The 18,341-nt window shown below is 33.5% G+C and overlaps 1 protein-coding gene across 1 annotated transcript in view; it reads left to right on the top strand.

Moving 5' to 3' along the window:
• The first annotated feature begins 2,294 nt into the window (after positions 1 to 2,294).
• Positions 2,295 to 18,341, top strand: part of LOC132556915 (unconventional myosin-Va-like) — a 94,640-nt gene continuing 78,593 nt past the window's right edge. Inside the window, exons 1-2 of the mRNA XM_060221372.1 lie at positions 2,295 to 2,321; positions 8,555 to 8,662. Of these exons, the coding sequence (XP_060077355.1) occupies positions 2,295 to 2,321; positions 8,555 to 8,662 (135 nt within the window). The remainder of the gene's footprint in view (positions 2,322 to 8,554; positions 8,663 to 18,341) is intronic.

The following is an 18,341-nucleotide window of genomic DNA, read 5'->3' on the forward strand; positions in this document are numbered from 1 at the left end:
TTGATCACAGGGACTTGGCACGAATACTACAGTGACAAATAAACAGACCAAGAGGTTAAGAATTCGTTTCAAGTGCCTGTGATCGTAATTACGGAAACTTAAGTGGCACAATGACATATTTATTTTTGACAAACGAGGATGAGGCTCCTTAGGGTATTGATGCTGGGTGCATAGAATAGGTAAAACCCGAAAAAGCGCCAGCAGGTTTCTGTTTTTTTTTTTTTCAAACTAAAACCTATATTGTCAGTGAATTTGACGGAAGAACGGAAGAAATGGACGAATAAAGGATCAAACTGTTGGGACTCAGTACAAAAATTTAAAAAAATGAGAAAGGTTTTACAGATCAAAAAGATAAAATCAAAATCGGGTCTCCATAATGCAAGACAATGAAGTTAAACATGACGATAATTGCATGTGGTTACCTCCCTTTGACCGTGTCCCAATAACTGCTCCAACTCAATGATATGCCCTCCGTGGATTCTTAATGTAAATCCGTGGTCTGTCTATACGATTGTGGGGAAATATTTTCTTTACGAATTCGTAAGACATATAAAAAGAAATAGATGTAATAAAACAAGCCTCATATATTACTGTTGTAAACGTTTATTTACAATACCAGCGACATTTCCTCAATCCTGAATGACACCAGAAATTATGTTTGAAACAATAAATGAAAGCATAAAAAAAGAAGAAGTGAATCCTGCCAAAAGGTCAAACGAGGCGACTAATGTGGGGTCTTCATTAAAAGGCAGCATAATGTGAGTCCGAGGAGATGATAATGTGAGGGACGGTAGTGGAAGCGACTTATGAGGGGGATACACAAGGGGGCGAATAATGAGAGGGTTTGACGGGAATGTCAGTGTTCGAAATGGTAGGAAGCAACTTGTGAGAGGGACATGCCAGGGAGGGGGCGACTTATGTGAGGAGTTGAGGGTAATATCGATGTCCGAAACTGTAGGGAGAGACTTATGACGAGGAGACGCCTGGGGACGACTTATGGGAAGAGTTGTTCGAAATGTTAGGAAGCGATTTGTGAGAGGGACATGCCAGGAGGGGGGACTTATGGGAGTGTTTTAGGGAAATATCAATGTCCAAAACGGTAGGAAGCGACAAAGGAGGGGAATGGGGCACGCCGAGGGCGACTTATGTAATATTTTTTTACGGAATAACGTGTTGGTGTCCTAGTCCGTCGAAGTGATTTCGGATTAGCGTTCTACTCTGTTAGGGAGGTCTCGAATTATTGTCCCAGCCTGTCTGTGAGGTCTCGGATTAGCGTCCCTCTCTGTCCATGATGTCATAGATTAGTGTCCCAATCAGGTACCAGTGAGGCCTCAAAAATAGTTAGCGTCCCAGTCTGACCAGGAGGTCTTAATTTAGATTTCCAGTCTGTCACAGAAGCAAATCCATGTGTATTTAATTTCTTTTTTTCCTGTGTAAGTAATGTATGTGTCAAATGATTTTAACTGACGACTACTCGGGTTTCAAACTTGAATAATTATAGTAAAATGGAGCGATGTACATGTATTTTTAACGGAATCCGTTGAAATGTAGAACGTTTAAGTACATCTGTCCTCTCCTGACCTACTCCGACTCTGCGACATTTTTTTTTGCTTTATATGTATCTGGTGTGTTAAAACATTAATTTTTGCATTTACCATTTCAGAATGACATTGTTTGTTTTAATGATATCTTTATGTCAGTTCAAGCTCAGTTAATCAGTCTTTTCAATTCAATCATTTAGCATACAATGTTCTGAGGAATTATGGATTTTATATGTGCTGTCATTGTCCGCATTATTTATTTTCTTTTAGCCTGAAGTTACAATTTTCATTTCAAAATAAACATAAGGCGACGCTGTCCATGTGGTCGCTTTAAGGCGTTGTTGATTACCTATATTTTGATATGATCACATCGTACACCGTCTTTATAGTTGCCCCAGGTAATACACATATATTGTGAATTGACAGATGTAAGGTGTGATGTGATTACGATATTGAGTCATCGATTTTCATAATAGCGATGGTCAACAGACGACGCATTCCGAAAGACATAACTCTTGAAAACGCTTGCTTCTCACTGGGTGATATATCGGTAATTTAGGAAGCGTCTACGTTAATCAGAGCGCGTTTGATAAACCCGGTGGGCGGAAAGCTCTAGAGAACAACAGTTATCCAATATGGCGTCTATGAGAATTTTATGTCGAGACTGAACACATTCTAGGTGCACGCTCATTAACAAGATGACATAAGGTTGTAAAAATTGAAGACCCCGCATAAGAAAGGTTATGCCGCAAGATGTCGGCCACTGAATTGTACACAAAGGTAAGATTTACTGACGGAGAAGCAATAAAATGATCGTGGTCCGGTTGACAGTTTGGGTCAGCTGACATTTTGGCTGAGGGGGCCGATCACATTTCAATGTCAACAAACGCTGTACTCGGAAGCTAAACACGTGCACTGATACATTAACAGGTGCTCAATTAATTTGTGATGTTTTAACTGGGTTCGCGTTGATTTTAACGCATTTGGTACAATTTATGTTCAGTGTTCTGAAAACTAAATCCTGTATATCTATTGTGCATGTGGCTGGAATACGCAGTCTATGGCACGCTTGACTCGTGTCACCGGTGTGCTATTTTGGCACACCCCATGAGTGAGAGATAAATTGATATAATAGCAGGCAATTTGATATGTTTGAATCACATTATCACTTCAACTTACAGCTGTTTGCTTATTGAGGTGAGGTCTAAATTTAGTCTTTACAAAGATTAACGCAAAACTACAGAGTGTTCTGGCTTAATGTAAATTTGTTATCATTATTTATATAAAATGAGGAAAAAGGATTTATAATTTGTTCTTGTTAAATTATGTTGCAGGTAAAAAGCTATGAAACTTGATTGTAGTAAAATCTATAATCAATCAAATATAAATTGAACTATCAATTTATAACAGAATAAATTTTCATCATCTTTTAGATTGCAACACAAGTAGACAAATATTTCTATGTTTGGTAAACTCTTCGATTAAAGTCACCAGGAAAGACTTGTCCAAGTGGAGTAAATGTTGATGATAGGATCATTTAGCACTGGTGGTTTTTCTGTGTTAAGTTTAAAAGATTCCTGAAGTGTCAACAGTTTTTTCAGAGAAATCTTGTTTGAATCTAAGCCCACCATCAAGACAATGAGCACTGAATTCTGAAGATTCTATCAAATTTTTATGCGTTTTAACAGCCTGCCCTATTGCAACAGCTAGGTTTGCTGTAAGTTACTGTAGTTTTTGGAAATATTTTTTATATCGCAAATATCTTCAGACTTATAATCGAGAATACATGATTTCTGGATTGCTGATCGAGAATTAACTTTGAATTCACCACTGATGATGTATTAAAGACACAGGTTCTGCAAGATTCCAATAACCGTTAACTAGAGGCTTCATAAATTGGTCACCATTTTGTTTATGAGAATCATGTGACAAATATTGTTGTAATTTTAGGATTGATTATCAGATCACCTGAAGTTATTGATAATCGACTAATTATTGATTAAGGGAGGGATATACATCTCCATTTTTATAACGATAATTGATAATATTATACATAAACAAAGAAGAATTAAAAGTGTACTTCAAACTTTCTTGACCGGGAAAGTAACGGAAAATAGACTCCAGCATTTTGATTAGATATGTCCCATACACACTGGAAAATGATAGGATTAAGCGTTTAAGCGACAGTATTGACAAGTGTTGTTCATCTAGATGCTTGATCAATTCACAGTGTTCATTGACAGGATCTAAATTAAAAAAAAACCTTTTTTCTGTCTAAGACAGGAAAATGTGGATGTCCTTTTTCATTTTACTGATGATCGGTCATGAAAGATTGTAGTTGATTAATCAGATAATTGGCGTAACCAAGCAATACTCAGGACAAAGTCAGGTAATTCAAACATCACTAATGACTCTACCTGAAAATATCTGAATTGAAATGTAACATGTATCTAGCTGATCTAATGATGTGGAATCTGTTGTGGAATCAACATAGACGCCATGCAGATTTTTTTTGTACAAAAAAATTATGATGGATTTGAATTTGCAGCTGACTCTTCTCTTGTATTAACATGAAAATAAAATCCTGTCAAGATCCACAGCGTTACCATGGGGACAGCAGACCTACTTTAGTCTCTCAATGTCTCCATAGTAAGATCATGATCCACAGCGTTACCATGGGGACAGCAGACCTACTTTAGTCTCTCAATGTCTCCATAGTAAGATCAAGATCCACAGCGTTACCATGGGGACAGCAGACCTACTTTAGTCTCTCAATGTCTCCATAGTAAGATCATGATCCACAGCGTTACCATGGGGACAGCAGACCTACTTTAGTCTCTCAATGTCTCCATAGTAAGATCATGATCCACAGCGTTACCATGGGGACAGCAGGTATATTTTAGTCTCTCAATGTCTCCATAGTAAGATCAAGATCCACAGCGTTACTATGGGGACAGCAGACCTATTTTAGTCTCTCAATGTCTCCATAGTAAGATCAAGATCCACAGCGTTACTATGGGGACAGCAGACCTATTTTAGTCTCTCAATGTCTCCATAGTAAGATCAAGATCCACAGCGTTACTATGGGGACAGCAGACCTATTTTAGTCTCTCAATGTCTCCATAGTAAGATCATGATCCACAGCGTTACCATGGGGACAGCAGACCTATTTTAGTCTCTCAATGTCTCCAGAGTAAGATCAAGATCCACAGTGTTACCATGGGGACAGCAATTCTATTTTAGTCTCTCAAAGAGCAGACAGAAATGATCGAGTTGTTACCATGGTGACAGCAGTTCTTTTTTAGTCTCTCAATTTTCCTGTAGTAGAAGGCATGGATGAAAAGTACTGATTCTGCCGAGGACCCCATTTTATTTGTCTCTTATGATCATGAATTGTACAGTAGACTGTGTTCTCGTCCTTAGTAGAAAAATATCACTAAAACCACCCCCGACGTACAGGAGGTGCCCCATAATTAGTTCTGTTTTACAACACACAGTGAAATACAAAAAAAAACCAACAAGAAAATGCCAACATATCAACATAATCATAATTCAAACTCAAATTCAATAAGACTGGGGAAATATGAACAAAAGCAAGATTTACAAGGAGACTCATAAAAAAGTGCAAGAAGAATGAGACCATGTGTTCCAGAAGAGGAAGTGTTTTCTGCTTCGTTGAGCACCTTCGCTGAAAGTTTTTCCAATTTTATTATATACATATGTAATGATATTAGCATATATATAAATATATAAGGATGGAAAGCATGAGAGTTCAGCGGAAGTACTTTCATTTCTAAATCTTCAGATGTTTAACAACAGTCACATAATCTGGATGAATTCAGTTCTCATGTTGGACGGTTAAGTTCAGATTTAAATGATTTAATAAAGTACTTATTTATTTATATTTATTTACTTATTTATTTATATTTATTTATATTTATTTACTTATTTATTTATATTTATTTATATTTATTTACTTATTTATGTATAAGAAATGAAAAACATTGACAAGTGCTAAAAAGTAATCTCGGGTCATTAACATCAACATATGCATTTTACTACATTCCTGAAATTTATCAGCACATAGAATTTGTAATTGTTATGTCAAAGTTGACAGTTAGTGTAAGAAGTTTTACATCTGACTAGGTAGAAAAAAAGTTAAAAGCTTTCACATGACAGTTTAAAACGGTGTCACATGGTCAATTTTGGTCATATGGTTGATCATAGGATACCAACCTACATCCCTTAAAGTAAAATTGACATAGCCCACCTTGTAGGACTGAGTTGAATGAAAACAAGAATTGTAGAGATAGCACAATGAATGAATGAATGAAATTCTAGACTAATTAAACATTATTTTTTTGATGAAAAAATCACTTAGCTAAATTCAATTTATTCAATTTATTTACCAAATTTGTTTAAACTTATGTGTATCTATTATTTGCAAAAATTGTACTCAATGATGTTTATATAATAGAAATTCTACTCAGATATAAATAAAATTTAAAAAATAAATAAAACATGCAGTTGCATAATTTAAAATTATGACAGGATTCTTGTATTAAAAGCAATCCATTTTTAGTATCCTAAACAAATATTAAGTTACTAGACACAAGTAAGAAAATAATTCTATTTATAGATATCTTTATAAATGTCAACAGCAATGTTTGTAGGATAAGGTGAACCCCAGATCACAATTTCCAAAATGTTTATGAGACCTATGATAAAATATATATTGGGTTCGAATAGAAAAAAAAATGAGTGAAATTTCTGAATCTTAAAAATCATTGATATGAGAGAAAAAAGATGTTCTTGCAGAGTGTTGTTGTTTTGATTAATCAGTTTAATTAATTAAATCAACAATCGTTTATTTTATAGAGTAACTTTTAATGTTGCTTTTCCATGACAATTATGGTTTAATATCATACAGCTGTGGAAATTTCAAGATTCCTTTTATTAGCTGGAAAGTGGATTGAAAATATAACACACTGAAGTCCTAAATCTGAACAAAGCTTGATACTGAAAATAAATAGCCATTATAGTGTAGTCATATTAATAATATCTTTGTTTGGTAGATATATATATATATATCTTGTTCTTTATAATCATTTATTAATTGAATATTGATTTGTTATTGATAATTGGTAATTAATTGTTTGAGAAATTGTAATACAATGTTGTTGATGTTTACTTGTTGATTACAGTCTCTTTAGTCAATGATGCATGCCGTTAGTTATCAATGAAAAAAAAAACATGAAAATGCAATTAGTTGGAGGAAATAAAAAAATTTAAAAGCCAACAAAACTTTTATACAAGTTATTTCAGAAAAATAGAAAACTTAACTTGTATTTTGAGTAAAATTAAATTTTACCACACTTCGAGAAGCTGTCGGATTTCTTGAGTGACCTCATCTGTTACTGTTGTGACACCCTAGGTCTGTAGTCCATGCTGGTAGCTGTTTGAGATGAGAGTGTTTTGTTTCAAGCCCTCATTTTAAATGTCATGTGATCAGAGTATATCTGTGATGTATCCATATTAATATTTCAATGTCCTCCAAGGTTGTCTGTAACTTCTACTGGACTAGTCCATTTTACGTGGTGAGGGAGATTCACAAAAATGTTACAAAAATTCATATGATTTGTTTGAATAAATTTGAATAAATTAGGCAATAACAGTACAAAATGTGGAATTATCTGAATTTTTAAAAAATCCTGTTAAATTCTCAAAATTTTCAAATGTGGTAAATTCTTGGATTTGTGTGTTTAGAATAATTTTGCAATGTGTGAAATACAAGAAAATGTGGACAGGGTGTGGAATGTTTGTTGTATTCGTCACGGGATAAATATACCGTAATAGCATTTATAATATACAATACAGGGAAAGTTCATGATAATTACGTGTAACGACCCACATAATTTGGGAAATAACAATACCAGCATTTAATTCTCTGCATGGAAAATTATGATAACCTTTGAATTTGTGTATAAACCCAGCCTCTGCACAATTAATATCAAATATGGAGATCACATTAATGAGATTTAACGGAAATATGGCTTATATTGTGATCCGTAATGTCTAAATACAAAGTGAACAGACTTGGAGATATATATCAACGATTTCTATTTCAATCTTTTTTGAAAAAACAGGATATAGATGTTTTGTATACTAAGGTAAGTAAAAATTTATGGATTGATCTTTTAATACTAATGTTGACAGGTGTATTGTTGATATAGTCAGAAATTGCTGATGTCGGTTCGATAAAGACAAGCCTTAATTTAACATCAGTAATGGCAGACACAACATTCAACTGAGGCTTTTCAGATATATTTTGATTCCTTATCCGAGAAAAACTTTCCTGCCCGTGCCGGTGTATGGACTAATTTGGTCCCTGAATTTGAACATTTTATGATTTCAAGAGTTGATTTTATTTGGTTCATGTTTTTTATTTGCTATCATCAGATAATGGGTATTTCCAAGCATTCTGATCAGTGCTATGTCCTTTATGAAGAAAGTGGTGACCAAGCATTAGTGTTAGTTTTCAAATGTTTACGTTTTCGTATAAGTGTTTAAAGACATCAGTATATTGATGTATAATTGTACGTCCTAGGCTACTGATATCTGATATCATGCCAAACTTCAGAATTAAAAAAAAATTGTTTTATGACAAATATTTGACAGACAAGCAGGCTGTTCTGCAACAGGTCTTGCTTGTTTGATCAAATATTTAAGAAAGCCACCAGTTACCATTTTGGATTTTGGTTAAGGAAGGTTTTTATCGCTAAATATTTATTTCTCAAAAAATACTTCAGAGATCTTAAAGACTGTGAACACATTCAGTAATGGTTCATCAGTTCTACAGACCATATAAAAGTACTTCATGTATGAACAGAATTTCAAGATGGCAGCCAAGGTTTTTTATTTTGATTAATCATTTGATATTGTGGTCGAATTCGTTGAAATTTGATGTGTTACTTTATAACTGTCAATTGAATGTTTTGATTTGAATGTTAAAGGGTGCCCGGGTATGGATCCCCGACTCCGAGATTGTCTGGCGGGCTGCAGAACTGTTGGAAAATTATACTGGGCAGAAGTCCATCAAGATCCAGTATGAGGATGGAGAGGTAGGTGCCTGAATATTTGACATTTATGTTATGATAAATAAACATTACCATGTAAGGACTCAGTAATTGACCAATAACCATATAAGGACATGTTGTATGTTGTGTATCTTCACATTGATAAAAATTATGCAAGGAAATCATTGTTTAGATAAAGAATACAACGGCTGCTTATCATAATTACATCTAAAATTTGGAAACAAATATTTCAGTCAGTAGATGTTGTCCTGTAGTTCAGATTAGATGTAGCCAGGATATCATAAATTTATTTTATTTTCAACATAGAGTTGGTTTGTAATGTTTTCAAACAAAAAATCTGTTTAAAATATCAAACAATGTAAAAATAACATTTCGGTTGACTTGATAAGTAAATTAACGGTACGTCAACCATGATCAGTTGCAGAGGTAATACATGTCTATGATTGGCTAAAATTACTCTCATGGTTGAAATTGATTGAAAATGTACATCTTGTATATTATCAAATCATCGTGTTTGTTTTGTCGATGACTTAAGCCATCAAAACACGTTTAACTTACACTATGTCAGAATATTTGTTGAAAAAAAATTATTGTCGTTTTCCTCTGTTTGCTTCAATCTGCATTCTGGTTGGCATTTCCAGGGTACAGGTATATTTAAAGTAAGTGTTTCCATGATTAGAAATCCCTTCTTTCTGTTGTTATTAGTGTATATTGTATATACTGTAGTATCTTTTTATCTCAGGAAGAGGATGGGGTGGGTGGGGGGGGGGGGGGGGTGGGGCGGGGGAGAATGGGGGGAGGTGGCTGGGGATGGGGGTAGGGGGGGGGAGATGAGACATCAAAGATTTCCATTGCATGTCTGAAATGCATGTAAATTTCATATATGTCTTAAACACACTGCTGTATCATTAATCTGAAAACTTTTCTTTCATTTTCTTTCATTTTATCCTGAATTTTTAAAATTGAAAGCATGACAGTGTTACAGTGTAGATATGCATGCCCCATAATTTATATTCAGAATTGTATTTTTTTTATCTATAGTAGGCTTATTCCTTACTACTATCACGATATAACCTTTCAGCAGACTAGCAAATAGCCAGAATTTATTTATGTATTTATTCAATGGGATTTACAGTAACTATTATGGTCTTTTGGCCTTTCAGCAGGAGATATGAAATTGAGTAGAAGAGATATAGTATGAAGTGATGGGAGAGAGTAGGATACAGAAATGTGGTTGTCAACGATGAAGGACTGTACTTATAAGGCAATATTTAAGGCCATATTTGATAATCAGGACATTCGTATATATATCGCAGTAGCATGAAATTACAAACCATCATGCTATGTAAGTGATTGACCTGTAATAAGCCCACCCCTGGTTTTGAGAAATTGGGTATAATATCACCGTAGGCTTATAGCAGGATAAATATGATACAGGTTTAAAGACATTTGCAGAAAATTGCATCTAAGCAAATGACTTGGTTTGAATTTGTTTTGTCGGTAGATTTGATCTGAGGTAAACTGTATGGTATAAACATCAGATTTTCAAGGAGATGTATTAGTGTAAGTTTTAAGTCTTAGAGAGACCAGTACAGTTATTGATTAAGACTCATTTACATGTAGTATCTTAAATTAAACTTCAGAGACTCGGGTCACAAACACAGATTTGTACAGTTGTGTGTTCAGAAGATAGGCAGCACGGGCCAGTCTAGGTCAATCTTTTGTTAGCCCTGGTCAGCCCTGGTCAGTCCAGGTCAGCCCTACATGTCATACATTTTCTTGTCTTAAAAGCAGTGTTAAGTTTGGATGTCCAGACTCAGAAGGAAAGCTTAGTGTGTTTGAAGAATTCTGTTTGCGTGTTGTTTTCATGGGCAAACTATGACTGACATCAAGAGGCAATATATGTAGATGAAATTTTGGATTTCGGACATGTACGTTTTTTTATTGTCTTTTGTTGTCTTTAAGTGATGAGGACAGGGTACAGTTGTCAGTTGTAATATCTAAGAACCTACAGTATTTCTAAAATGGTTGTATTTCTTTTTAATTCAAAGGTCAGAATGATATTTGATCAGTTCTTTAAGTTTTTTTTGATTTTGATGATTTTTTGCCAGGCAGATCGACATTTTTCACTTGGCTATTTTTAGTGACATTCCTTGGAATACCTCTTAGAAATCCATTGATCTACCATAAAAGTGCTGTAGAGATAAAGTTCTGTAATTGATTTCATATGCTGTTTGGTTTAGTCTTATTCTCATCAAAGCTTTATCCTGTCAACAGTTCTCGTATTGACCCATACAAACATTGATCAGACTCAGACTAAAGAATGTTATTAATGTTGATCAGATTCTTGAAGTAAAATATCTGACCTTATCTAGTGTGAATGTGACCCCCCCCCCCCCTCCTCCCTCTGCCCCTCCTCCCCTTCTCCCACCCCCTCCTTAAAAAAAGAAAGATCTTCATTCGGTAATGTCATTAGAAGAAAACCAGAGTTTTCTGTTTTACTTTTCAAATATGATTTTAATCTCTTAACGAAAAAGCATATTATTTAAGGTAAGGAGGGAACTCATTTCTTATTGTGGTATGAATACAGAGGGAAACTGCGGAACACTGATATACATTATACAGGGAATGTTTTAATAGTCTGGTCCAGGAAACATAGGCTCATGTATGTATATAATTAGAGTGACACTCACAAGGAAGTGTGGGCTTATATAGAGATTACAGTATGACAGTTACACCCTACTTCTGATAACCTGTTATCTCCCTGGTCGGATCACTGTCCATGTTTTATACACCTGGAGAAGTGGTGAGGTATTGTTAGGGATGTTAATTACAATGTACAAGGGTCTGTTTTACAGGCCTAGATGTTAGAAAGTATATAGAGTATACAGTAGATAAACCTACATTAAATGTAAGGGTCAATAAACACATGATTTGTGAGTCAAAGAGATGAGCTTATTACAAACATTTATAGCAGAACATCAATGAGGTGGGCTTATGAAAGGGTTTTTATTGTACGATATTTATGAGATGGGCTTAGTATAAGGTATTTTTTGTATTAAATTAATGAAGTGGGTTTATTAAAGGATATTTATTGTACCATATTTATGAGATGGGCTTATTATAGGATATTTATTGTATTAAATTGATGAAGTGGGTTTATTAAAGGATATTTATCGTATTACATTGATGAGAGGGGCTTATTATAGGATATTTATCGTATTACATTGATGAGAGGGGCTTATAGGATATTTATTGTATTATATTGATGAGGTGGGCTTATTATAGGATATTTATTGTATTATATTGATGAGGTGGGCTTATTATAGGATATTTATTGTATTATATTGATGAGGTGGGCTTATTATAAGATATTTATTGTATTATAGGTGGGCTTATTATAGTGATATTGATGAGGTGGGCTTATTATAGGATATTTATTGTATTATATTGATGAGGTGGGCTTATTAATGGGTATTTATTGTATTATATTGATGAGGTGGACTTATTAATGGATATTTATTGTATTATATTGATGAGGTGGGCTTATTATAGGATATTTATCGTATTATATTGATGAGGTGGGCTTATTATAGGGTATTTATTGTATTATATTGATGAGGTGGGCTTATTATAGGATATTTATTGTATTATATTGATGAGGTGGGCTTATTATAGTGTATTTATTGTATCATATTGATGAGGTGGGCTTATTATAGGATATTTATTGTATTACATTGATGAGAGGGGCTTATAGGATATTTATTGTATTATATTGATGAGGTGGGCTTATAGGATATTTATTGTATTATATTGATGAGGTGGGCTTATTATAGTGTATTTATTGTATCATATTGATGAGGTGGGCTTATTATAGGATATTTATCGTATTACATTGATGAGAGGGGCTTATAGGATATTTATTGTATTATATTGATGAGGTGGGCTTATAGGATATTTATTGTATTATATTGATGAGGTGGGCTTATTATAGGATATTTATTGTATTATATTGATGAGGTGGGCTTATTATAGGATATTTATTGTATTATATTGATGAGGTGGGCTTATTATAGTGTATTTATTGTATTATATTGATGAGGTGGGCTTATTATAGTATTTTTATTGTATTATATTGATGAGGTGGGCTTATTATAGGGTATTTATTGTATTATATTGATGAGGTGGGCTTATTATAGGATATTTATTGTATTATATTGATGAGGTGGGCTTATTATAGGATATTTATTGAATTATATTGATGAGGTGGGCTTATTAATGGGTATTTATTGTAATATTGATGAAGTGGGCTTATTATAGGATATTTATTGTATTATATTGATGAGGTGGGCTTATTATAGGATATTTATTGAATTATATTGATGAGTGGGCTTATTAATGGGTATTTATTGTAATATTGATGAAGTGGGCTTATTATAGGATATTTATTGTATTATATTGATGAGAGGGGCTTATTAATGGGTATTTATTGTATTATATTGATGAGGTGGGCTTATTATAGGATATTTATTGTATTATATTGATGAGGTGGGCTTATTATAGGATATTTATTGTATTATATTGATGAGGTGGGCTTATTATAGGGTATTTATTGTATTATATTGATGAGGTGGGCTTATTAATGGGTATTTATTGTATTATATTGATGAGGTGGGCTTATTATAGGGTATTTATTGTATTATATTATTGGGCTTATTAATGGGTATTTATTGTATTATATTGATGAAGTGGGCTTATTATAGGATATTTATTTTATTATATCAAGATGGCCTTATTTATTTATTTATTGTATTTTATCAAAGATTTGAGGGTATTGTATCAAAGATTTGAGGGTATCTATTATGTAATGTCGATGAGGTGGGCTTATTTGAGGGTATTTACTGTATCATATCACTGAGGAGGTTTTTTACCTGATCCTAATATTTGTGAATAAACATGGTTAAAATAATACAATTTTTTTTACATACTGTGTCTGTCAGTCTCCTTCATATTTGTCTGTCTTCTGTCTGTACAACACTTTTATTGTGTTAGCATTAGTCATGTATAAGAATTTCAAACAATTTCAAAACCTCAGATCGTATAAGGTAACTAGCACTATTTGTGTGTCAGTTTTACCATTTCCTGTCAATATTTGAAGTATTTTGTCGGTCACTGCCAAACTTTACACCAAACGTTCTAAATTATTCACATCAAATAATGTAATAACATGAAGTTTTCTCATGGTCCCACCAACTTTTAGATAACAATCAACTGTAGGTTAAATGCAAAATGATGAAGTGTTTAAGGCTCACCAAAAAGCTTTACTGATCCCAAGTGGAGGTGACCACAACTTCCTAAACCAGTGATATAACTGTACTGGACACAAAGTTTTTGTTTTTCATTTGGCATTTTATATGCAAACTTATGGTAAAAAATTGTCACAAAAAATATAATTTTACTAAAAGTTTTCTAGCATGACATGCTTTCTTTACCATTTTAAAGAAAAAGTATTTGAGTGAAGAACCATCAGAAAAATTCTTCTTTTGATGATACTGAAATTTAACTTCAGAATATCTGGAGCCAAAATGATCTCTGTAGAATATGCCGTGTATCATAGTAATGATGATATTGAATGTTTCTCGAGAGTTTTATGTGACACTGAACCATTAGAGTCTGCCTGACAACTGACCATAAAGTGGTTTCCCTACTCTTCTTATAGTTGTGTGGTGTAAAGAGGTAAATGTCTCACAAAAATGTTGGTGAAATATCTGATCATAAGTTGGAAAATATCAATACTGTGGTAAATGTTCTTGTATGTTGTAGGCATTAAGTATACTGTTGGTTTTTTATTTCAGAGTTAAAACGATCAATAGATTATGGTCATTAATGGTCATTAATGGTCATTATCAATATTTTCTGAAGGTTAATGTCCATAATTGATATCCCTCAAGGTCGCAGTTGTTCTTACAGAGATTTCAAGGTCATGCTTTGATTTCCATCATTTCCAGTCTTTGTTCCATTCTAGAAAAAGAACCTCTTAAAAGTGGTTAAAAATCCTGAAAGTAAAAGATTATAAGATGGGTTTTTTAAGTGTAATTAAGTTTCATAGGAACAACTATGATCTGGGATTTCCACCTTTTATCTGAAAAAAATACATATATATTAAAGTTGTTGGCAACTCAGTTCCTTTACGAAAAGAATGCAAAAATATTTCCTATAGATACATCACAGTGTCAGTGTAATACTTCAGTTTTTCCTTTGAGAGTTGGTTTTAGGTATCCCAAATAGGAAACAGTGTTACAGTGTCGGATAAATGATAATATAATTACAGATATCAAATCTTGTGGTTATTTACCATACAGTGTGTGGTTGGTACAGCTTTTTGTATACAAGGCTCTGTTTTAGGATGAAAATCAATTTCATGAAAGTGCAGTGAATTAACTCCTGGCAGTATACACTGTAGGGATAGATGGAGATGTCTGCTTATATTCAAGCTTCTAGTTGATACAGATTTGGCATGATGTTTAATTAGTTACCATTAATACTAAAAACTGTAGCATTACTAATAATGCAATTGTGATTCAAGAATAATTCTCCCTTTAACGACATGGAATATTGGTGTACACTTTAAAGTTCTGGACCTCAGAGAAGACCCTCAATATTCTAGGAAATGTACAGAGATCAGAAAACACTGGGTACATACTCTTTCTTGATGATTTCCTGAGAGAGACTTTTCTTTTTCTGAATAATTTCTGTATTGTTTTCAAAAATTGAAAATAATATGGAGTCCAAGGTTCTGATAACAAATTCCATTGCTCTACTGTCATCAGGATCTGAGCACAGTGATGACTGTGTTGTAATACAAGTATGGAATTTTGATTTGCATATTATAATCAATTATTCATGAAACTTGTTAAAGGAGACATAAATATGTTGTCCTTGCACTTAATGGGATGTTGAATAATTTTAGTATCTGTCACTTTTTAAATTCCATGGATTTTCGAAATGGCTTATAAAAACCCTAACGGAACCTTCTAAATAGTCAGAACTTTATAGCTCAAGAAGTCAAAAAACACATAAAAGCTCACCAACATAAAATTTCATATAAGCCAAGACATAACAACCCAAGACATCTCAGCATTGAATCTCACTAATTCCGCAGCCAATGAAAAAGCCCATGAAAGCATTTAAACCATCTGATGAAAACCCATAAAATGATCGATAGCCACATAAAAAATGAAAGCTCTCCAAAAGGGTGTGAAAAAAACCCAAGAAGCCCTTCAACAGAGCTTTGGATAATCCCATAGAGGCTAAAGACTACCAAAAAAGGGCATGAATAACCCAAGGAAGCCCCCAAAAGAGCATTAAAAAGTTGGAAGTCCATTAAAAGAACATTAAAAAGTTGGAAGTCCATTAAAAGAACATTAAAAAGTTGGAAGTCCATTAAAAGAACATTAAAAAGTTGGAAGTCCATTAAAAGAACATTAAAAAGTTGGAAGTCCATTAAAAGAACATTAAAAAGTTGGAAGTCCATTAAAAGAGCATTAAAAAGTTGGAAGTCCATTAAAAGAGCATTAAAACACCCCATGAAAGCCCTCTTAACATAGCCAAAGAAAATCCATAGAAGCACTTATAAAAAGTCTATAGAAACCCCATTTTGAGACCCTCCAAAAAAACCAAGATCCCATAGCCGACTAGAAGCCATTAAAGTAAACAAGAACAACCCCACAGGTAATTCACCACCAGCGTTACCTAAAATGTTTGTGAATTTAGCTGAAGTTTATTTAATCCTTAAAAATCTTATAACTCTTAATATTTACTGGAAACGCCTGTTGTTTAATTTCTGTAACTCAAAATTCAGAAAGTTTGTGTAAATACTGGAAAGTTGTTGAATGAGGAATGCTAATCTTTTCAATACTGACTAAACTGTGTTATTCGTGCAGAACAATGAGTCAGTGTACGCAGTTTTGTTAATGGTGTTGTGTATTATTAACTTAAGTTCATGAAGGTGATTTATATGTAAGCTCATGATCATTGTACAATCTTGAGGACATTGACAATTATAATGATTCCTTGAAGGGGTCCTAGAGCCCTTAAAACTGAAATATACCCCACCATTTTTCCATTTACATTTTACATATCTGACAGTACACAGCTCGACATTGATTAGAAATTATTGTAGTAACCCCTTTCTCTTAGATCTTGAACTCCCGGAGATGTCCCTGATATACCGTATTTATGGCACAAAAGCCCATCATAGGTCAGATATAGACAGTATCTAATAGTGTCTTCAGTAATAACAAAGATATTTCACAAATATGTCTAATATTTTAGTATCCTTCACGAGTGTACAGTACCAATGAAAGATACAAAAAATATTAGATGTGAAATATATTTGTTATTATTGTAGACACTATTACATATTCTATTTATTACACCAGTGAAAAATAACACTTTTATCAAGGAAATATTTCTCTCTATTTCACTGGTGAAAATGTAATGAAGTTTTCTTACTGAAAATCAAGGATGGGCTTATTGTGGAACACTTGTGAAGTTGGAAGCTCGCTAAAATGAAAAATTCAAAGACATCTCAGAAACAAAATGTAAGATAGTATATATAATGTTAACACTCGGTGGTTTATCATAGGGTGTCGAAGTATAAGTTTTATAATCGTGTGATTCTGATAACAAGACACGCATTGTCACATTACAAATCACATCTAGGTAAAGGCTTGGATATATTCAAATTCATTTCACATTAAAAGATTTTATTATGCGATTATGCAGTGTATTGAATTAAACGTGTTTTCAATTTACAAGCCATTAAACAGTTGCGCAGAAGAAAATACCGACTCATGGGCTTGTGATACAATAATTTGTGCAGTAGCATGATTCCTATGCTAAAAACTGGCCCTGTTTTCCTTGTTGAAATCATGATATGAAACACATACAAAGTGTAATCTGACAATTTGATATGATGTAAAAAAATGTCTTTGCCATAATCTTGATTCACTGTCAAAAAAATAGTAACTCAGAAAAAATTAAGGCTATAAAAAACATTTACCAACAAACACTGATATGTTGTCCTGTAATAAGCCCACCTCCTAACTTTGAATCAGAGGTTATGTGTTGATTCTGTGGACTTGTTGTACAATATATAAGTAATACCTATCTGCTGGTAATGATACATTAGTACTGTAAACTGACGACTTCCTTGTCAGCAGCAGTCAAATTCAACTTTATAGTATAACTACATAGAATGTTGCCGTCATGTTTGTTTGCTGGGTTATTTGCCCATCAGTTAATTAACGGTAAGTTTATAGTAGCTGGTGGCTACTTCACTGAACAACATATGGGAGGCCCATCACATTCTGTTCAAAACTATTGAGGTAAAGCATTTTACCAAAGAACAAATCTACAGAATGGAAATGACATGTGATATCATTTTCTGAGAAACAAAGATTTGTCTGAGGTAGAGATGGAATCACACGCCTCAGACACCTAAGTTTGAACTGTCCGAATTGATGCTTTACTTACTGAGCTGATGTAGACCTTAACAATTCTGTCTGTAATGGTCACTACTGGTCAAGTAGCATTGTAAAGTACTGTGGTCAGTAGATGATTGAGTTATATCAGCAAGCATTAACTTGTGACAGTCGGACGGCAGGTAAATTGCTCGCTAATAGGTAGCAATATCTATATA

This window comes from Ylistrum balloti, unplaced genomic scaffold (genome assembly GCF_031769215.1).
Source record: "Ylistrum balloti isolate Yb309-2 unplaced genomic scaffold, AGI_CSIRO_Ybal_v1 Utg370602, whole genome shotgun sequence".
Lineage (NCBI taxonomy): Eukaryota > Metazoa > Mollusca > Bivalvia > Pectinida > Pectinidae > Ylistrum > Ylistrum balloti.